The following is a 24,145-nucleotide window of genomic DNA, read 5'->3' as shown; positions in this document are numbered from 1 at the left end:
ACCTTGTCGCAAGGCGAGCGTCGAGCAGCGCGTCCTTTGATCCTGATATTAGTTGCGCGCCGATTTGGCCCGTCATTAAAATCACTCGGTCGCGCGTTGCGTACAGCTGCAACCGCCCGTCGATTATTTCATTTCCGGCCGATCGACGAACGATCGGGACTCACTCTCTGATGCGGCACTTGCGCTGTTTATTCTCTTTCATCTCAAATTAAATGACGAAGGACCGAGACCAGAGGAGAAATCTCGAGCGCGCTCCCCCCCCTCTCCCCTCCCTCTTCATCCCCCATCGTGCCAGGAATAATTCATCGCACTCGAGGTTTTTCGCCAGATAACATATGAATATCAAGTGTGTCAAAGCATTGACATAGCGGCTTTTGTGCCTGAGATATTAAAAGCCGACGCAAAATTTTGCATACTATGAATTTTTTAAGTCTCGTCCTTTGCGTGGAAAATATAAAGAGTAAATCCAGCAAAACTCCGAAGTCTCGCGCGAATATTTAAGGTTGAATATTAACGTCGCGCATTAACATCTTTTTACCGCCGGAATTAAAATTAGTGAGAAACGGTGCATAGTTGCGTCCCTCGCTAAATATGCAAATTGCTGCACGCGCGCATAAAGAGCTCCGCTCGAACTACTATTAACGAATATTTGTCCGTGTTACCGCACACTCGTATATCAAATTATGGCCCTTTTAATTTTCCGCTGGGTTCGATCTTTTATGCCGGACTTCTGGTATAAAATACAAAGACACGCTACGATGAATATTAAAGACTTTATTTATATCAAGTAAGAAATTTAGACTCGGCCAAGAATCTCGAGCAAGATGTGACGTGACACAAAATCATTAGAATATGATATTATAAAAATTTTAAAGAAAATTTAATGTCAAAACGTTTCGACTGCACAGAGTCTTCTTCAGTTGAAATAAATTAACATATAAGTAAATTAATAAAAAATGTAATTTTAATTTTACTTATACCCAGGCCTACAGATGCGTCAAATTAATTACTCTTTTAAATATCTTCTATAGATATTTTATTAATTTATTTAAATGTTAATTAATAAAATAAATTAATTTATTTAATTTATTTTATTGATGTTTTTTATTAATTTATTTATATGTTAATTTACTTCAACTGAAGAAGACTCTGTGCAGTCGAAACGTTTTGACGTTTAATTAAATTTTTTTATTTTATAATATCATGTTCTAGTGATTTTATGTCACGTCACACTTTGCTCGTTCCTTGGCCGAATCTAAATTTCTTACTTGTTATTAAACACGAGCTAGTAAATGTAACTTCATTTATCTTTCGTAGTTTTTTTCAAAGTACGAAAAAGCTTGTAATTTTGTACGTACACTGGAATCTCTTTAAAAGACATAAATTATTAATTATTATTTAATTCAAATTAAATATACCTTAAATTATCAATATACATTTGATGTCATCATAATTATTGTTATCGATTGCTACCAACTTACATATGTGGGGAAGCACAAATTATTTTAACTTGCATTGGGATTTGCATCTCGTTCGCGAACGTTTGCGCGTTTAAATTGGACTCGCCGCGCATACGCGGATGCAGGCTTTAGGCGCGGACGGCGGTTTCGCGCAAGGACGGCACCGCCGCGCCGCGCCGCGCCGCACCGTCGCTGATTTTCCGTAATTATTGCTGTCGCCGCGAGGACGGCCGCAGCCGCGAGAATGCGCCGCGACGCCCCTTCCGCACCGTCGTATTAGCACCGGGAATGCAAATAATTGTTCGCCGCGCCGTGGTGCGTATGCGTGCCTGCCTGTGTACGGGGTGGCGAAACCGACCCTAGAATGCAAATAGAGCCGACTTCGCGCGGGACTCCCGCCGCGAACGAGCTGGCTGGTTTGTTCGCTGATGTGAATACATACGCCTTTGTATGCGCACACATAACACACCCGGGTGCGACGGATTATCCTATCTGTCGACTCACGCAAGGCAACCCTCTCACGATCGAGAGACGAATATCTTTGAAACACTTAAAAAAAAAGTAACACGCACGATCGAACGATTTCGAGCAGTGTAAATGTCCAGCAAAACAAGCTCCAATTCGCAACTGGTGCGTCTCTTCCTTACATATTTTTATTAAAGAAACAAAGGCTCCAGACAAAGGTATCTTTCTCTCGCTCTCTTCACTATTAACTATAGGTATATAAAGTTTTCTTAAAAGCTGTATTTAGCTGTAACACATAGTTACAACGTGTTGTGTAATAGCTGTATACACAAAAGAAAAAGGGATTCTATCCGGCAATCTCTGACTCTCTGGTATAAGTGATTGTTAACTCCGACGGAGAGTCCTTAAACGCGTTAATCGTCAGTCCTGACCGGATAAGGGATTGTGTAATGCGCCTTTTGTACGTCGCGCGGAACACGAGAGAGGATTTGTTCGACCACCGCCCGGCACGTCTCGCGCTTCTCGTGTTTCAAGTTTCGCGAAGGAGGAAAAGAAACGTTTGGTAAAGGGCAATAAAATATCGCATCTCTGTGTCGTATAGGACGCGATTAATCGCCGGTCCGGCAAGAATTAATCGTCGGCGCTGCGATAATTTATCGCGGCCCGTCTCGCCGCGATATTTTAGCCGCGGATGTTTTTCCTGGTTTCGCGCTTCGCTAACCCACCGCGCTTTTCCACCGGAAAAAGGAAGCGCGTTCCGACTCGGCGAAATCACTCCCTCGATTCTGTGTCCACCGAGATTCGCACTACACAGGTCACTTCTCTGTGTATCCTTCCTAGGCAATTCGCCTCAACACGAGAGTTTCGTACTCGTGATCTCGGCAAAATAACAATATAATTTCTTTAGTTACAAATATTAACGCTGTGACATTTTATCTATTGTATAAATTAAATTTTTCTTTGATTTAATATTTTCTTCTTCGAATTTTTGAGATACTATTCAAAAATAGTATATATATTATATATATATATATTATTACATATATATTAATAATATATATATTACATATATATATTATTCATATCAAAGATAAAATATGATTGTTAAAATGTTATAATGAAATATTAATCATTGAGAATAGAATATACCCATTGTAATAATATATATATTAACAATATTTAACAATATTTAACAATCATATTTTACATCAATCATATTTTATCTTTGATATGTTTATAGTATAATATGCATATATCATTAATGATTTGACATATAAACAGCTCTTAACTCTCGAATGCTTCTAGTAGAATTAGATTTCTCTTTTCATTGTGTTTTAAAGGCTGAATACACACACATATAAGTATTCTTCATGTGACACATTTAACTTTATAAATATTGACTCATTGTGATTTTGCTTTTATATTATAAATCTGTGTCAGCGTACGATAAACAAACATTTCTAATGTTTGTGACAAAAGATAACAATTTCACGAACATCTGACGAAAGAGCATACTGCACAGCAGAGAGACAACATCTCTGTAGAAAATTCAGATTTTAATAACACTTTTCGCCTATGTAGGACAGTCAGAAGGATGAGTGATTTTGCAATTTCCCGTTAGTGCGAAAAAGTGGATTTATGTTGTCGTACTTCGCAGTATTCTAACGCACGAGGCTAAGGATCTGCAAGTAAAATTAACCGCGACCTATTTCCCCGGGCGGTGAATTAGTCGTTATAAAGTGAGCTTTTAATTCTTAATTCTATGACACTTTTGTTTTCCTTGCATCTTATCTTGCATTTATATGAGAGAGAAATGTTAAATATTACATCTAAACGACCTAAAAGATAATCAAGTGGACAAAAGTGATTTAAAAAAGTTTCAGTTACGATCTATCTAAAAAAAATTTATATATACTGATTAAATATTTTATAAAAATAAAGCTGAGTAATTAAAATTAATTTTTTCTTTTTGTACCATATGTCTATTTAATATCATATTTTTTGTCACAATATTTGTGACGTTTATCAAATTGAAAGTATTGAAATTACGTTTAATTATTATTACATTTACCATCGCAATTAACTGAACTTTACCGTATATGACACAGATATCAATTTGCAAGTAATAATTTACATACCAAACATTTGTAAATAATTATTTATTGCAATCAATTGATAAAATTATAGCTCCCTATAATATTTAAGATTAATCATATAGAATATATAGATGATTGATATTTACCGTTATCAAATATTATACTCTTCGCATGCAACTTATTGAATCCTGTTTATTTTTGTTTACAGAAACTGCAAACGATCGGCGAAGACTTTTGTGGCCTCGATGTGAATACGCCTTTAGGCGGCGAGGAGCCGATGGGTGCAACTGCAGTTTTGACATTTGAGACTCACTTGACGGCTGTGGCGGCCACTTCGACCGGCGATTATACCGTGGTTTTCGTGGGCACTAATAAGGGTCACCTCAAGAAGGTCAGTGCTTGAAATTAATTAACTCGATTACTTGTATTTAACTCTGCCAAATTATAATTGACTTAGGCGATTTAGCCAAGATCGTTATTTCCGAAGAGAAGTTGTTATTTGATTCAAATCTTTGTTCAAATTTCTAAACGAAATAATCCTCATAGAATAAAGTCATTAAATAATGAGGTTACTAATGGAATCTACGTAATTCGATCGAATTATCGATTATAACAGGATACTAGTGGTTACGCTATTACTCGGCAAATTATCTAAAACCAATAGATTTAATGAAAATACGATATCGGGAATAGCTTATTAGGATAGCCGCGCTATATGAATAAGTGACAACCTGCAGGAGTATATGGTATTCGACTTGGCGCGGCGCGCAAGTTGTGTTGAAAATTGTTTAATAAAATTTCTCTCCAATCTCCGCTGCCTCGTAATTACGTGATAATAGAGAATTTCTACATAAAATAATTGAGACGATCAGAGCATTATAAAGTCATCGATTAGCGAGACATAGCTCGACGCTTAGCGCTACTTGCCTCCCCCAATCTCCTCCACGCTGGAGGCAAGGAGTTCAGCAACCCTGAACTTAACGGGGCGCAGCAGGATCAAATGGCAAAGTTCAGTAGTTGTGCATACGTGCAAGATGCACATGCACATCTCATCACCCGGAGCATACGCCCGCGTATATATATGTACACTGAAGTCTTCCTCGATCATCGTGGGGCTGCATGATCGTTAAATTAATCGCGATCACCATACGATTACCGCGCTCGTGAATCAAAACACGATACAACAGCGTGCCGTATAAACGTTACAACGGAGCCAATTTAATTGGCTCCGCGATAGACGATATAGAGTCAACGCGCGCGGCCCGGCCAAAAAACCCGTGCACGGCGTGCACTCGCAGAATTGGGGATCGTGGATAGTGCATTATCGTTGCATCGCTATTAAAAGCAATCGCTATGAAAGCTATAAAATTTTCGCAGTGGAACAGCCGCATCGCCAGTTGGATCACCGCGAACGGGAATCCCCGTGGCACGGATTGAATTTCTATATACGCTTTTTTTTTCTCTTTTACTCTATATAGAGATTGATTTATCGAATGAGATTTATACATTTCATTTTATCTATATATATTACAGACGTCACTTTCGAATCTTTTCTCTCGATTTAGATAGAGAGACTTTTACACAAAAGCCACGTCAATAACTTTTCTCGCTAATTTATTTTTTTGAAACTTTGCCTGCATTAGTTACCCGCGGGTAGAAAGGAAACACGCATTCTCATTCGCGAGCGGCAGTCACCGTCCTCTCGACAGAGAAAGTTACGATAAATATAGCTGCCGTCCTATTGTAGATAATAGTATTTATAGAGTAATAACGTATATAATATTGGGAGAGAGGGGAGAGGAGGAAGTGGATCACTGCACGTGTCTACACATATATGCAATGTGCTGCACGCTTCTATTTCCCACATCTACAACTATACGCTACGGTAGGCGCGACGTTACGTTTTTACGTCGCGACGTCATATCTCGTTATAAATTTATATTATTTACGACACTATAAACGCGAAATCTCTATCCGCGACTCGTGCTGCCCTGTCTGAGATTTATCGGTCTCGTAAACGGTGACGTGTAACCCTACTTTGGTACGTTTAACACTCGGAACGGCACATCCAGAGTCGAGCGGCTCGGTGATTCGCCTTTGTGCAGAGAAGCCCGCGACGTAATACGCCTTTTGCCATTTCAACGGAAATGGATTATCTCGGCGAGACCTCGCCTCGAGCGCGCCTTGCTAATGTTCTTCTCGAGCGCCCGATCAGCTTGTTCGATAGGTCAAGTCGATTTACGTGAACGTGCGCTTATTATCGCGGGGAGAAGATTTATTTAGATCCAGAAAACTGATCCGAGAATCACCAATACACAGTTACAAGAGTGCACAAGGTGAAAACAAATGCATATATTAGATGCAGTATTGATAATAGTAAATGATATAATAAAACTAAATCCTATATTTTTTTAGAATTAATGTGTTTTTAACAAAAATTACAATTATATATTAAAAATATGACAATAGCGTTGATAATAATGATACGATAATAATGATATCGTGAGTATAATACATTTATGATGCGTATTAGATTGTGATGTTTTCTAAGAGAATAATGACTATGTATGTTTATCAAGTACTTTTATTTTATATATTATTTATTATAAATGTCAATGTCTATTACTTTTTCTAGTTCGTAATGCGAGAGAAGTTTATTTATAAATTCTTTCTAATCTTTCACTCTTTTATTTGCATATTGATTGTTTCTCACATAGTGCGAAAATATGATTTCCACGAAATTGAAACAGTAGAATGCATAAATTAAATGTTCATTTCCAAGAAGTGTGTGAAGTTGGCATCTCTAAATGCGAATGTTGATAAATACTGTATGGCATTAGATTGTCCACAATTTGTCCATATTTGTCCAATAATAATAATTTTTTGTCAACTCTTGGAAAAAATTTAAAAAAAGAAAAAAAATTTTAACGTAAAGACCTCTAAGTGCATTTTTTTAAATTATAGGTACACGGGATTCGATTGTCCACAATTTGTCCATCAATAATAATTTTTTGTCTACCTTGCTACAAAAAATTAATCGATTTCTGTATGTAAATTAAAGATAATAAATGCACTTATGAGTGGTTGTTACAAAGTTTGCTCTAACTTTTCATTTGTTTATAATTTCGTTTAGCAAGATGGATAAAAAACAATTATTTGTGGATAAATGCGGACAAATTGTGAACAATCGAATCCCGCATGTAATTTGAAGATAAATACACTTATGAGTGCTTCTGGCAAAATTTACTCTAACTTTTTGTTTATAATTTTTTGTAGCAAAGTGGATAAAAAATTATTATTGATGGACAAATGCGTACGAATTGTGGACAATCGAATCGCGTATATAATTTAAAAAAAACGCACTTAGGGGTTTTTACGTTAAAAGTTTTCTTTCTTTTTTTATATTTTTTCTAAGAGTGGACAAAAAATTATTATTATTAGACAAATCTGGACAATCTAGTGCCATGTAGATTTTGTCAAAATTTGCATTTGGGGATGCCAACTTCACATACCAATTCCCAAGCAGTTTTTGCGTTTCAACGATATAACAGAATATCGTTACCGGCGAACTACGATGCCCCCGCTTTATTTCCTCGCAAACTTATTTTATTAGTTCCATGAGATCATCTCGTCACGAACTGTTCCTCTGGTCATGCAGGAATACTTATTGTTAGTTTTAATGGGCTATGAATATCTGTATGCATTCAATATCGAGTACCATAACTACTGATACTCTATGATATTCTCTATAACAAAGCAATATATTATTATATTGTATCGAGTGGAGTGTAAATAAAAAGAAATGTTCATAAAAGATTAGTAAAAATAAATGCAAATAATTATATTACTAAATGTATACCGAATATTTGAAAAATTAAAAACGCGCACACGCGTTTATTCAAAGCATTAGCTTTAACTTTTTGCTTACTTTTTATTCTTTTTTAAGCTGCTTAATATCGAAAAATATAATATAATATAATATAATTAGATATAATATAATATAATTAGATATCGAAATATTAATATTTTAATATTATACAATCAATAGTATCACAAATCGCCGATCCGCGTGCAGTTTTACGATCGTACGGCAAGTCAAACGCGAAGTATTCGCTGCATCACGATAATCTAGTAGCGAATGACGGGAAGGGGGATGGTAATAAAATACGTGCCATATGCGAATCAACGATGCGAGGGTAAGAAAGAAAAGACGAGGTCATCCCCGCCGCGTTTGGCATCGTGTATAATTTATCGGTCGATCGATTTTGATCGTACTTTTGGCTCTTATTGTCCTTCTCAGTCTTTCGGTGCTTGGCTCGACCCAATAGTGCAAAGGCGTATTCTCACGTGTAACACGTGGCGATATATGACGCACGTGTGCTTATTATAGCTAGCTTATTAATACATATGTATAATACGCAGGGAATGGAAAGTTACTTTTTAAAAACTATAGTTATTGTTACTCGTTACCGAGTTAAAAAAATAACTAGTTATCATTACTAGTTATTAATTTTTAAAAATAACTCGTTATCGTTACCGTTACTTAAAAAATAACGATTCATTACTTTTTTAATGCTGAAACAAGATCAGTCTAAATAATTTAAGATCCAATTTTTTGTTTTAATATTAATAAAAGAAATAATGACACTAGACTGATATATAAAAATACAATTAGTAAAATGAAAGTCTTTTCGATATAATTTGAGCTAGAACTTTCAGCTTTGTGTTTAATATTTCAAAATAAATTTATATATACATATCCAATTTTACTAACTACGCGCCAATTAAATTTTCGATTTCGAAACGCAATTCAGCTGATATTTTTCACAATTAGTAAAATGAAAGTTTTTTCGATATGATTTGAGCTAGAACTTTCAACTTTGTGTTTAATATTTCAAAATAAATTTACATATACATATCCAATTTTACTAACTACGCGCCAATTAAATTTTCGATTTTGAAACGCAATTTAGCTGATATTTTTCACAATAAATTTTTGAAAATATTTTAAGATGCATATAACGTAAAAATATCTTATTAAATTACTTGTCAATTTAATTTGTGATATTGATTGACTTGTGGCATTCTTGACATGTCATAAACCAATCACAGAGCCATATTAATATTTTAAGACATTATTTAAAACAGTCTTAAAAGAAGAGTAAACTATGCGCATACTAACTAAAAACTGAAGATTCAATATACATACGAAAATTTTGTCATAAGTACAGAAAGTTTAAAATACAAAAAGTAACGATAAAAATAACCATATAATTCGTTACCGTTGCCGAAAAAATGTAATTATATTACCGTCACAGTTATTAAAAAAATAAAATAACACCTTTATCAATCCGTTACCAAAAAAAAGTAACGGTAATGGCATTACAAGTAACGAGTTACTTCCAATCCCTAATACGTATGTATAATATAATACATTGACTGATGTAGTTGAATCGGTAACTAATCAAGGCGATAACTCGATTTTCGTCAAATAGCAGAAGAGACGTCGAGAGTCAGCTCGTCTAAAGATATCAGACGCTATAACGCTTTGCCATAAACTTTATCTATCTAGAGATCTATCTTACTAACTAAATTTACATTTTTTAATTCAAAAGTTTCGAAAGATATACGTAATTTCTGTGACCAATTATACTACTTATAATTGATAACCGATAATTGAAAATTGATAAGTCGTAACATGTATATTAGAAAACCGTTACTAAAATGATAATAAAATCGATATGCTACTGGAATAGTATATTACTCTAATAACATTAACTTAATATGCAGTTTTATAGCTAATTTCCTAATAAATTAGTCAAAAATTAACAAAAAATCTTACATTCACATTTAATTATCTCATTCAAGATCAACTAAAATCAATAATTTATTTGGGATTTCAGAATTTAATTATACTTTTGTGACTTAATTAGCAAGAAATTCTAAAGTATAAGCGAAAATGAATTATTTGTAACTTTACTGTCACCAACATTTTATTCCAAAATAAAAAATTAGTAGGTACATCAATGTATTTACGAATCTATAAGTCTGATTATTTTAAACCAATGGAAGATGCACGGTTTTCCATACCGATTACACAAACCAACGTCAATTTTCGCGGCTAGAACTTTTTCACACGCGTGCATTGACTTGCACGAGCTAATTACGCTGGATCGGCCAGTCGATGATTAATAATCGCATCGCATTGTTTATCATTCCTATGATCATCACCACGACGGCGGCGGCGGCGGCGAGATATTTCGTCCGCAATCCCGCCGGTACGACGCGAGAAGACGCCGCGCGCCGAGAAGCGGCGGGCGTTGATTCATGACTCGTCCCGGTCCCGGAAGGTATTAATTAATGATCGCGTCCACTTATACATACATATATACATATATATTGTATATTGGTAAAACGTGCGGTCGAATGCGGACCAGCACTTCTCAGGTCGTGCCGTGAGGTCATCCTCGAGATATTTACACGTGCACTGGCAGTCACTCTGTGCCGGTAAATAACTTTCCGATGCTTTGGCATTGGAATAAATCGGCGTATAAATTTCTTGTAGCAACTCTTTAATAATATTGACTGATTGACGTGTTGTATAAAGGAGATACCAGATAAATTGTATATAATGAGAATGTTTATTATTCCAACTTTTTTTTGCTTAGAAATTGTAAGTTAATGCAAAAATATCTTCAATTTATTAAAGTTATTTTTTCTATTGAATTTTTTACCGACATTTTTTATATTGTATATAGAATAACATTATTTTAGTATTTTGACAAGATACATACATATTCACTATTTACTATTCAATTGCGACTACTCTTTTTATTTGCTTGTTTTTATTGTTTATTATTCGTTCTGTGCTGTTTGTTACATTTACACATATAGTAATGTCTCGCAGATTTAATGAATTACATGTTCACGATTGAGATTCCGGTATTAGTGGTATTACAGTATATCGACATGCGAAATTTTGCTTGAGCCATTAATGAAAGTTCCGCTGCTTATTATATACGACCGCGCGGGAATCCGTGACTGAGGGGTCATGGTGAGAGGTCGTCGCTGATATATTTACGCATGCCCATCGACATCCCTTCCGGTAGCGCCGCGCAAATATGGCCTTAGGCCCCGCGAGAGCAGCAGGAATCGTGGGACCAATTAAAGTTTCGTATCTCATTTCTCAGTTTAATAGAGAATTCTTACGTATAATACATCTAGTAAAAAATATTATCGGGATCAGTACTATTATTATATAGTAAAACGCAGCGAAAAGTTCGTGTTTGACATGTTTTAAAACTGTACATATCGACAATTTCTGATACACTATTTATTTTAATATTAAAATATTAATATTTGATATCAAATATTTATTATATTTTGATTTGATATTATCTTTGATTTCAGCTTAAAAAATAATAAAAAGTAAACAAAAGTGAAAAAAGTTAAAGCTTTGAAAATACGCGTGTTAATTTTTTAAATATTTGATATCGGAATGTTAATAACATAATTATTAGCATTTATTATCAAGATCAATACTATTATTAATACAAATTTGATAATAATTGTCAATATGTTTTTGATGAATTATTTCTGCCGTTAATGATGTCATTATTTCTTATTACTAGACAAAAAAGTCATTTTGAAATTTATGCAATATACTTAGGAACTAATTATTTTGCACACACACATTTTCATTTAATTTTTATCTAATTTTTAAAATAAAATTTTCATTTATGTGCGGAGAGGACCTAACGGAGTTTACACTTTCGATTAATCAACGCAGATTTCTGTAATTAACAAGTCCTAAGATGTTTGATGGCGTCCGCCTAAGTTGAGTTACTCCGTTATAATCTCCTTCAATGGAAGGTTCCCCCGCGTCTCGCTTCTGTTTGCTTGCTAATTGCCGACGCATCCGTTGTCGATCTCTTAATTAATACGCGAATCTTAGATCTTCCACAGTTTCGCGGTTGTTGTGAGCGCGACAACGAGCCGATCGATCGATCGAGGCGGTTCCCGAGTCTCGTCGATAGACCACTACGGCTTCTCGTTGCGGCGATAATTAACCATCGCATGCCAGTTCCTGCGTTTAACAACGTGCGACTGACGTTTATGGTAGCGATAGCGCAACTATCGGAAACTATCTTTTAAGCTCTCGCCGGTAATTGTGGGAACATATTGAATAAGACGTATATACGTAGGGTGATTCTGAGTACCTAACATCGAGGAACTTCATGTACCTACTAACTTGTCGATAGTCTAGAATCGAAATTTCCATACCAAAATTTCATGCTAGCTTTCTCACACATATTTCTTATTTCAATATTTATTATAATAACTGAATATCAAGTAAATGTTTTGAAAGACAAATTATATTTGAAATAAAGATTTTTTAATGAAATACATTCTTAAATATTATTGGCAAAAGTCTACTTTTACTTTTTTATAGTTTAAATGCTGCTAATTGAATTTTGGAAGTTCTGTTAAAAAGAACTTCATTCCGATTTCAACATTATTTATAATCAATCTTATTTAATGCAATGTACACTTTTGAAAAAAATTATCCGTATGTAACGTATTCAAATCCTGAAACAATTGAGTTGACAATTCAATCATAATTGTTTCATTTCAAACAGTCAGTTTCTAACTTATATAAAGAGATATTCCGTGAATAAACATTTTTTAAAATTTATTTAGAATAATCTGTATTAAAACAATCTTTTAATATTAGGTTTGTGTTTGTGATTTTTTTATTGTTGTATTATTTTATTGGATTGCATCTCTCTCTTCTCGCTTTCGTCAAATTTCAAAGATATGTAAAGACCTGTTTTACTTTAGTACAGAGAGTGTACATCATTTCATGTATATAGAGAACAAACTAGACAATTTTATGGCAAAATTTGAAACGTACATCAGTGTCGATGTCAATTGTTCGATTAATCACATTTCGTCAGTAGATCGCGGAAAGAGGGAAAACGAGATTAGAAATACTCTTTCCGTAACTGAATAAAATCGACTATGCATTTTGCGAGCGGACGATGTTTCATCGCAAAATGGAAGTTCGATTCGGAAGGTCTTCAGGTCGAAAAGTCATAGACCGTGATTGGATAAAATTGTTTGATTTTCCGATATCCGATATAACGAGAGTTAACGTCAAATTTTGCCGAAGTGCATGCCAGACGGTTATATGCTTCCATTACCTCTCTCTGCATTCGATAAAATGTTCATTACATTTTTATTTCTGCCGCTTCAATTCGTAATATCCCGCAAAATCCAATTTTGACATTCGTGGTAGTTACAAATTTACGACAATATCTCGACCTTTCTAACGATCGGATCGACTGTAACCGTTGATCATTATATAATCGTCCGTTTCTGCATATTTTTTTGCTGACGTTGAACATTCCTCGGGGAAAAATTATTTTTCGAGATTTAAAAACACACGTCTCTCTCTGTCTCTCTCTCTCTTTTGATGGAGCCCGTTCTTGCGCCGTGAGTAAAAAAGAACCGTACGAAATAGTATTTTTCGAATATTTCCATCGCAGCTTTTACTTTGCAACGTAACGGGGATTTAATCAGTCATAGCTGCTAGAAAATAGACGGGCATAATCGCATGGATCGTAGATTAATTCCAAGTCCATCAATTGATCGATTCTATATAGAGACTTATATATGTTAATAAGAGCAACAGCCACGTTTAAGATCTCGATATAAATAATTGTTTATACTCTATACAGTCTATACTACTCTATAGATAGAGTTTTCTGCTTCGAGGTTAAGGCGATGCTGAAAGGTCGAAAAAATTTGCACGAAGTCGATGAAACAGATTCTTCAATGTCAATGGTATTTCTAAGTGAACTTCTTACAGTATCTCCTGTCTCACTCAAACACGCGTGCATTGTCTTTATCTAACTTATTGAAACACCATCTCTTACAAAATTCGGCACTTACTGCTAGACGCAATTTTTGCTTACCATTCGATATCTTAGCTAAGCGTACGAATTACCATAAAGTGCAGTCGTAAGGATATCTTTTTTTCTACACTTTCAATCGTAACTCAAAAGGTATAATTCGTTTCTATAATCCGAAGGGGGCGAGCTACTTATTTTATACATATGAGCTACAGAACTTTTATACCAATGAAATGTTTACGTCAAGTGACAGTACGATCCGAAAAAAGGTAATTTTTTAATTTTTTGTCATTTTTACTACAAATTCGTAGCTCGCCCCCTTACATTTTATGTCTATTTCAATCCTGTAAAAGCGATTTCAATTCCATTCAATAATTTTGAAGTTATGACTGCAGTATATGTGTCGGTAATTCCGACCTTCCAGCATCACCTTAAGAACAGAAAAAAAGAGACGAGCATTGGCAAACTGAGTTATTCGATCGATTGAGTTTCGTTGTCAGTTCAAATATAACTATGGCAACGAAATCAGTGAAATCAAAATTGATTTTATTAATCGTTATGAGAGAAAGAGAGAGACAAAATACGACATATACAACAGGAAACTATTACATAGGTAATGAGAAAATAGTAATTATCATTATTGCAAAATACCATTATTTTCCGGATTTCCGCATTTTCGTATATTCAAATGTACGAGCATAGTAATATATTTACGTTGTCGAGCTAATAAACGTAATTATCTCTCTATGAATTGCAATTCAATGTGGGTTTATATCTCTCACACGTTCACTTGTTAGTACCATGCTTTTCGTACACTTTTTGCTTTCAATTCTGATAATTTAACACAACAATATTTTGCTATGTTGGTAAAATTATCTTGTACCGCGTTTATTATATCTTTATCTAAATTTTGATATATATGGCTTTTACGATTTGATGAAAAATGCGATAAAATAATTTAACAATAATTATCTGTGTATATAATTAGTACATTGTTTTTATCGCATCTTTTATTTTAAAATTGTTACAGGTGAAAGGCTTGATGTGAAAACCGGTCAACTCCATTTTTTAAATTTTACAGTATTAACAAAAAATTTGTTTGCCAAGTATATTACGCGAAATATACCTAATATTTTACGAAAACCGTAGAAATATTTAAAGACTTGGTTAATATGTTTTTAAATAAGAATAGTTATATTAATAATAACGATTTTTATAAGAAATTTTTTTTAAATGGAGCTATCAGTTTTTTATCCCAAAAATAAAAATTGGCAAACTGAAAGTATCAAAATGCAGTTTTGTTTATTAATAAACATTAAAATTAATAAACAAATATTCTTATTACTATTAGTACATTTTAACTTCAACATTGTCTTTGCCAGTATTAAGTTCTTTTAAAGATATTTCTAACCCAACATAATTCGTTGCAATACTGTACTGTTTATGATTCTTTGGTGACATATACTAGTCGGAAGAAAAACATTCTCTATATTTTTTTGTAAAAAAAAGCACAGAACGTATGTTAAATTCACTCAAAAAGTTTTTTTCACGAAAAAAATGAAATTTACCGGTTTTTGAATCGAACTCTCAATCACATTGGAGAACTAACAAATATAACATGATTTTAATAAATTATAATTTTATGTAATTTGAATTCTTATCACTTTGATTAAATTTTGCAATAATAATCTTCATTTGCTAAATTTGAATATAAATTTGGGCTTCATTTTGATGGAATAATTTAATTAATAATTAGTTAAATCAATATAAATAAAAGTATCTGTGTAATTTTAACAAGTTAAAATGCAAAACTTTACATTACTTTTTTATTACTTCCGTTTGAAAAATGAATAGAAGAAAATAACATGTGAAGAGCCGATAATAATCCTCATGTACTATCAATGTTTCATACATTCTCGGTCAAATTGACAAATTTTATGTGACATAAACCTTGTAACATGGATAATAGATTTGGGAGGCAACACTAACACAGTCGCAAGCTAAGCCGCAAATAATATTGATCCGCGGTGTAATTAAGTGTACCAGTTTCAATTTGTTCATGATTGGCGAACATCACGCGGTCGGAGAGAGGGATCACCGGGCGCACTTTGAAGGGCGTGTTCGCGATTATTGCACGCACGTTGCGTTTCGAGAACACGTGCGCCAGGACGACGACCGTGGGTTAAGGGCCAGTAATGGGTTAAGCTCAGAGATTCCCGGTTAATTAATTGGTATTAACGTGCGGCTCGATGGGGATAGACGCGATGCGAAACGGGGGAATCATTCCAATATTCGAAAGGTCTACGATATACACATTGCGTTGTCGTACGGGTAAAGAGCATAAATTGCGTAAGCCGGGATCACGAATGATCGAAAATTGTCAAAATTTAAAAATTTGTTAGAAGAATAGAAACTTTCGCGTCGATTATAGCAGACGCTATCTTATTTCGAAAAGGCAATGTATCATATGATAAATTTTGTTTTGACTTTTCACATAAAATTTCTCATTTATGTACGTGCAGGTACAGCGGCGATTCTTGCATTTTAAATCATAAAATCTGTGCATAAACATGTTTATGTATACATACTTTTTTTAACATAAATAAAAACATTTTATTTTTAATTGTTACGAAAATATTTTTCTTAAAAAAAGAAATAAATAGATTACACAAAAATGTATAAAAGAATCCATTATTAAAGTTGATTAAACTTGATTTTTTTTCTAAGAAATTTTGTAATAATTTTATTCGAATTACGAGATACACAGATTATTTATTGTTCTGTTGAATGATTACACTTCGATAGCTTATGAAAAATATATATATTTCTTATGCGTTGTTACAATCGCTCATATTGCTACTGTACTGATCTTTTTCTTCGGAAAAAACGTAAATATCGAGATGAACGTGCTCCTCTCTGCATACCGCCATCTCAATGCGCTCTCTTACTACTTGCACTGTCGCATAGCGCGAAACTAAACGCTGTTATAATATGCACGCACACAGATGACATCAAGATTTAACATACAAGTCAGTATAGAACGTTTTTGCTGCGACAGCAGATTAAATAAAAAACGCGAAAATTTAATCCGAGAGAAGAAGAAATCATTTGCTAAATCCGAGCTTTGATAAATATGACGGCTGCTTTTTAATTGAGAATTCAATGTGGATTCGTCGTTCGTTCGCGTTAAACGTTCCGTCAAACAGAAAGAATCCCGGCGTGTCGCGTCGCGTCGCGTCGCGTCGCGCGCGACGGATCGATCGCCCGTAATTTATTATTCGCTCTCGCGTCGCGACGTTCGATGACAATAATGCGCGACGGTTCGATGATAATAACGCTGCCGGGACGCGGGGGGGACGGGCGAGCGGTAAACGCGACTAATGGGGGCGCGTCCTCCTCGTCGCACAGTTTCATCAATGCGCAATAATAGGCTGCGGCGAACCGCGCTCTACAACTGCAGCAGCATCCGCGAACAATTGGATTACCGTATGTTCGGACCGCGTCTGAAAATTCCAATCAGCAATAACGATCTTATCGTTTGGCAGATGTAAATGTTCAGGTCGATCCGGCTTTCCGATCGTTTTCGCAGCGGCGCGCGGCGCGGCGCGACGGCGGCGACCCCGCGGCCGAGATTATAATCCTTCGCGTTGCTGAGCGCGCCACGATACCGTAATGCGGATAAATTAATTAATCCGTTGAACAGAGAGATACTAACGAGGAAAGCGGCTTGGTATATCTTACCGAGGGACCTCCCCCATGGTTAGACCGATCCGCGGATCAGCATCAAATCCTTGAAGGGCTCAATTTGTCCTGCAATCGACTGCTATCGACCGGCTCCACGAGCTGGCTTTATTAATTTATACGTCTATCATACGTGCGGCATCGATGAATGACGTTGCTTATTGGCCTTTAATTTTAACGAGCTTTATGTATAGATATAGAGATTTGTAATACGTTTATACTAGCAAAAGAATTGATGATATAGCTGCCGAGATTAAACGTCTTTTATATGACTCTGTTTTTGGGATTAGATACTGAAACTTATGATAGATTGAAAAATTCTGCATATTAAATTTCTGCAAAAGATATTAGAACAGCTTTAATATCATTAATTAAACAGACTTTCGATTTAGTTTAATGCAATAAATTTAACCCTAGATATACACAGTACACACTGGGTCCCCGGGACCCCAGCGAAACTTTCTCGGTTTGACATTTCTGAAATTGGAAGAGGAGGGATTTGGGATATTGACGTAAAAAAAATTTGGGATCTCCTCAGGAAGACGTGTTGACGCGCGGCAATTATGTCGCTCAACAACCGAGCAGTGAACAGTTGAAGTGAGCATGGATACCCCGAGACTGCTTGCAGTTTTGTTAAGAAATTAAAATATTGAATCGCCAAATTTTTTTGTTACTATTTCAAGTATGTCCTTTCAGAATTTTCAAGGATTTTTCAAATCGGTCTATAAACAAAAGAGATATGATTTTTTGAAAAAAGGTGCTAAATCGAGATTTTTTCGCGTTTTTTAACTTTCCCTTTTCTTTGAACCCGTATATCTTGGAGCTCCTTAATTCGTGTCGAATATCGATTTTTAAACATTATGGGCTTGTTCCTTGGTCTCGATTCTCTATTGATTGAAAAAAAATTAATTGAAATATGTCCATTTTTACTAGAGTTACAGTAATAAATATAGATGGGGTCCCCGAGATCCCAGTGTGTATACGAGGTCGTCAAAGAAACAGTATGTATATCTATATGGTTGATATAAACCTGGAAATACTATTCTGATGTATCTAATCAATATAATTTCTGTTATTAATTAAATCAATATTCTAGCATTTTATCTTATTTTGAATCTAATTTAGAACGTAATTGTTTATCAAGTTCGTCACGCGTGATATTGCGGTCAGTGCGCGAGAGCCGTTGCTGCTGCTGCAGCGTTGAAAGATACGAAATTAAGTGCGACATAACAGCGGAATTAATCGGCCTCGCGATTAGGGTGAGAGTCGACAGACACAGCCGCGAGCATTAGTTCGGTACAGCGGCGATCGATCGACTACCGGGTTCCGGTCGAGCACGTTGTGTTTCCACGCCACGAATTATTAACACGCTTTTGCGAAGTCTTGTCGGAAAGAGTATCTTCCGCCATATGGTGCTCCTCGGACGTTTATTCACGGATAATATTACTTCCCCTCCGCCGCCTTTTATTATAAGTTACATAAGCATCGTAAACATTTACCCCGTGCACGCGCGCGCGCGCGCTACTAGAAATACAGCTCCGCAAGTTAATTAAAAACTTATTTACGGATGTTGCTGATTCGATTACGCAACAATACACGCAGCTGTTCACAGTCAAAAGAATAGATAAATCAATTAAATGACAGCGAATAATAATAGAGAGACTTAAATGGCAATCGACAAATGATATTGAGATAACGGAGTTAATCATTAATTCATATGGGAGAAAAATGCGTAAAAATATTCTTTTTCGCACATTGATTCAAAATGCGTTTTATATCGCTTTAAATCTTCAGTTTCTGGCCGCTTTAAAACCGAAATAGCGTTGGAGTAACATTGATATTTTTAACATTAAATAAACTTTATGTCCATGTACTGATTTGTCATTTCTCCAATCTCTATTTTAGATACTTTTATCAATGTTATCTGGAATGAATAGCAACGCTTACCTAATCATTATCTGTCATCTCACGTTAGATTTATCATATATAGCTATTGTGGTCTAAATATCTGAAATCTATAAAACTATTCTATAAACCTCCATTCTCATCTTGTCTTTCATGTTATAACCATCCATTGTATCGCGTCTATTAACTATTTCGAAAGAGACAGAAAGAGAGAGAGAATCGAAACACGTTGATTTTTTTGGTTGGCCCTTTTTACGGAGGTCGAAATCGTGTTCTATGATCGAACTCGCAGAAATCAGAGGAAGCGAAATAAGTGGTAGGCAATAGATGCGGAGAGAAACATACGGGACAAAGAGGGCAGAATGTGGATTCAGGCTAGATCAGTAGGGCGGGAGTGGCGATAGAAGCTTTCGAGGCGGAGGAAAGCTTGGGGTATATCGGGTCCCGGCCCAGAACGCCTCGGGAATAACGAGAGATTGGGACGACGAGGAAATTTCATCGCTCGCTCGGCGATCGATGTGTGTGGCGAGACTGGGAGATAGAAGAGGAGAAGGAGGTGGTGAAAAGGAGAGCGAGGGGCGGGGGGTGGGGCGAGATTTATCGAATTTTCGAAATATCCGTGCACTCGGCACACAATGTCGAACCAGACGCCTCCATTTCTCTACGGTTTTCTATCTATCTCGCTCTTTTTTTCGTTCGCACCTTACCTCCCGCTCTGGCCACCCCCCGTCGCGAGGGAATCTCAATTTGACACTCCCGCTTATGCCGTTGCCTCCCTTTTGTTTCCGCTCGAGCTCGAGTCGGTTCTACTCGATAATGATTCCCGATTTCTCAATTTCGGATACTTGGAAGGATACTTGGAAGGATACTTTCCTGAGATGCGTGTCTAGAAGATCTTCGGGAAGAGACAATCCTCGAGATTGAAAATTACATCTAAAACGATAAGCTTCATTGCTTTTTACTTTTTTAGAAGATAGCTATTTCGAATCTTCGTAATAAGATATCGAAACGTTTAATAATTAAAATGTTTTTTAAACGGAGAACACACACACTTACGGAGAATGTATTCACTCACATAAGTAAAAATTTATCTTATTTTAGAATTAGAGATTTTATCCTCCGAGACTTCTATATTAAGTATGTAAAGTTTGAATCTGACACTATAAACTTTAATGTTAAAATGCAAAGTACGAAGACGTTTTTTTTTATTCAATTTTTTATTGTATTTTCTCTTATTAAATTCAATCCCCGGTTTTCTCTTGCGCTTCCAGGTCGAGTTTTACGATTGAGATATATTGAAAAAGAACAACTGGAATATTGCCGCACTGATCGCACGGAGTTGTCAGACTTCGTTGCACAGAGGTAGATCGTTCTTCTCCCCAAATAATCGAAAATCAGAAGAACTCTCGCGACGATGTTTGTCTTCGGGGTATCTTCGAACTCGTCTGATTTCTTCCAGCAGTTTTCTATTGTCTGTACTTGGTATATGTTTGGCTTCTGACAGGCTGATGACTTATTTAGGGAAATTGTTCCTCGCGAGTCGGAAAAAAATATCGTTTGTATGATAATAAAATCGGGAAATGATGAAATTATCGCAATTATTTTCGGATTGATTTGATAAAGGAAACGAGAGGATTTCTATCCCATTCTATTCGCTCCGCGTGTTTTAGTCCACTGATTTCCGACACTGATCACCGATAACATTAGTAATTCACAGGTTTTTAGGAGCGTAAAGCTGACATGAGAGGATGATATAGATTTAAACTAAATTTAATCACGAGGTCAAATTAATATAATAAATTTTCGCCAGCTTATATAATCACATTCTGCATACATTGCAGCAAAGTAAAATATTACTTAGGTAAAATGTAATTTAATATATACTTACATATTTGAATACAGCAATATTCTACATATTTATTATAATTATTTATAATTTAAAACATTTCTTCTCTTATCTATTTTTTACTGTTTTTTCTCTTACGATCTTTCCTTTTTTTTTTTTATTCTGGTGTCCATTATTTCACTTCGAAATAAAAACCAATATGAAAGAAATCGAATTCGATGCGACGGGATCCGTTGAGCACCGAAACGAGAACGTAGGTATGCTGAAACGAGGAGCGGAAGTGCGGGAGAGGTGACGCGAATGCGCAAGCCGGAATTGTGGCAACGACGTTCCACGGTTGTTGAGAATTTCCAAAAGCGGGGAGACCCGGGATGGCGAATTACATATATTATTCGTTCTCGGGCGGGTTCCGCAAATATTCCAGCCGCGATACCGCCGGTCCTTATTCTCTCTTTGTCTCTGTCTCTCCATCTCCCTCCGTCTTCCTCCCCCCTCCTCCCGGTCGTTAATCCTGCTCGGACCCGCGGATGGATTCCCGCATGCCCACGTTCCCAGGGGCCGCCCAGGAGAAATTATGAACGAGACGAGAACCGGGAAAGGAGAGACCGAATGTGTTTCACGTCTGTCATATTCCCGTTTCCGACCGGCGGCGGCGGCGGTGGCGGCGGGCGCTGGCACAAACGCGTGCGCGCAATAACGTCAATAATAAAGGGAGTGGGCTGTGGAGAGTTTTATTATCATCACTAACTTATTTGTTACAACGCGAAGTCAAGTGAAGTATGATGGTGCTTCAATAAAATATTTGATATTTTTTAATAATGCGTTTTATACATGGATCTAAAAATCTATGGATGGAGCGCAAGGCAATTCGGGTGTTTAATCCGCGGTAAGGGGGGTGTCTCGGATAGGACTCCGTCGGGTGTTTCCGCTGTATACCCGATGATTCCCGAAAGACTAGATATTTGCTAACCTTAAAGTACGGAATGTAATATATCTTCCAGTTCGATCTGCGCGTCGCTTTTCTTTTTCGGATCAGTCCGATTGCCGTACAGCCCGAAGTTATACAGATCGGCATTGCGTAAAAATTGGCGCAAAATTAACAAAAAGCTGAAAACGTCGTTCGAGTATCTTCGGTTAATTTCGTTGCCCAAGAAGACCCGATGGGGTCTTCTTGTAGAAAGAGACGATAAGCGGATAAAAAGAAAGAGCGCTCTCGCTCCCCTTACCACATATTTCACCACCCCCTTGCCTATGAATTCACTCTACGCTCCGTCCATAGATTCTTAGGTCCATGGCTTTATATATTATAATCTTTTTCCTTGGCGAATAAGACGGCAAAATTTGCTTGCTGATCGCGCAATCTATTTCGCATGGAAGGAGACATGTGCGCTTTGTGTCACGAAATTTCCTACGTGTTGTGTCGATGAATTTCCAAGAGCTAATAAGCTTTTCACAACATTCGCCGTCCATGCGCGTTATGGGCGGGATAATTAACGTGTCGGAAAGGCACGTAGAGAGCGATGAGAATGGGGGAGGGTGGAGGGGAGGGGGGTACAGGGACGGGCTTAAGGGTGGACGGCATTAGAAAATAAGTTTCCGCGAGCGCTCGAAAACCAAGGCGGAAATTGTGTCTGGGACGCGTCGCATCGCACGCTGCTTTTTCCGGCTATCGCCCCCCCCCCCGTCCCCTATATCCGCCGGCATCTCGCCCCGACCCGAGGAATAAATATCGCGGCGCGGCGAGCAAGTTGGAAATGAAAAAGGTGAGGTTGACAGCTACGAGAGTTTCTGTTTCCCATTATAACCGCTTTAAGTTGCGACTTGCAGTCGCGGTTATTGCTCCGCGAGGTAATATTGTGGAGTTCGCTTACGATGCCGGCTTATTGGAAGCGAGACGACGCAAACCGCCTAGCTCGCCTCGGCGGAGATATCCGCGTGATATCTCTTTATTCGAAAAACGGATGCGATATCTCTTTATCCGAGAGAAAACGGCCGCGCGACGACTCTTTATTCGCGAAACGTATGCGAAACGTCTCTTTATATATTCGATACGAAACGGATACGAGATTTCAGCGAGATGCAAGACGAGAACTGTTCAAAGAGAGCCGACTTGTCTTCTATAACATAATCCAACTTTAAAGTAACATAAAGGTATATACGTTATATCTATTCTTTTACGGTAATTTGGACCGCAATATATATATATATATATATATATATATATATATGTATAGACGATTATAAATAATAATTTTATTTACTCTCTTCCTTCCTCCGTTCATTACTTCATTCATCTTTGCTTTTTAGGACTACAAGTCCTACACATTCTTATTTTCTGATGACATGTATTTTATTGGAATAGAATCCCGCTTTATTGCTTAAAATTTTAACTTTACACGGCATTATGATCCATGTTTGAGAACGCGAAACTCGTGGAACGCTATAGCGAGAACGAGTTAGTCTCGGTGATAAATTACGAGACGGCGAGAACTCTTGTCTTGTTTAGGCCGCCGCGTAGCGAGCGCTTCGCAGAAAACGTTTTCTTCTCGGCACGTCGAAAGTTTCGTTGTTGCGAGGCCGCGCCCGCAGTTAAGCCGCGCGGCCATATTCCGACGGGAGAATTTCCGCGCGACGCGCAAGTTAAGCGAAACTTCTTGCTTTCGTTATCGGGGAAAGAGTACAGTAACCCGGTGACACGGGGGAAATCCTGCGTGGCAG

General features: G+C 36.6%; 1 protein-coding gene across 1 annotated transcript in view; it reads left to right on the top strand.

The window, feature by feature from the left end:
- Window positions 1–4,230: 4,230 nt before the first annotated feature.
- LOC105450240 (plexin-A4) overlaps window positions 4,231–24,145 on the top strand; it is a 77,298-nt gene continuing 57,383 nt past the window's right edge. The window contains exon 1 of the mRNA XM_011689990.1: window positions 4,231–4,412. Coding sequence (XP_011688292.1) covers window positions 4,299–4,412 — 114 coding nt within the window. The 5' untranslated portion in view covers window positions 4,231–4,298. The remainder of the gene's footprint in view (window positions 4,413–24,145) is intronic.

Source organism: Wasmannia auropunctata, unplaced genomic scaffold, assembly GCF_000956235.1.
Source record: "Wasmannia auropunctata unplaced genomic scaffold, wasmannia.A_1.0 LD336067.1, whole genome shotgun sequence".
NCBI classification, from domain to species: Eukaryota; Metazoa; Arthropoda; class Insecta; order Hymenoptera; family Formicidae; genus Wasmannia; species Wasmannia auropunctata.
The sequence above is the reverse complement of the archived record's forward strand: the minus strand, read 5'-3'. Positions and strand labels throughout refer to the sequence as shown.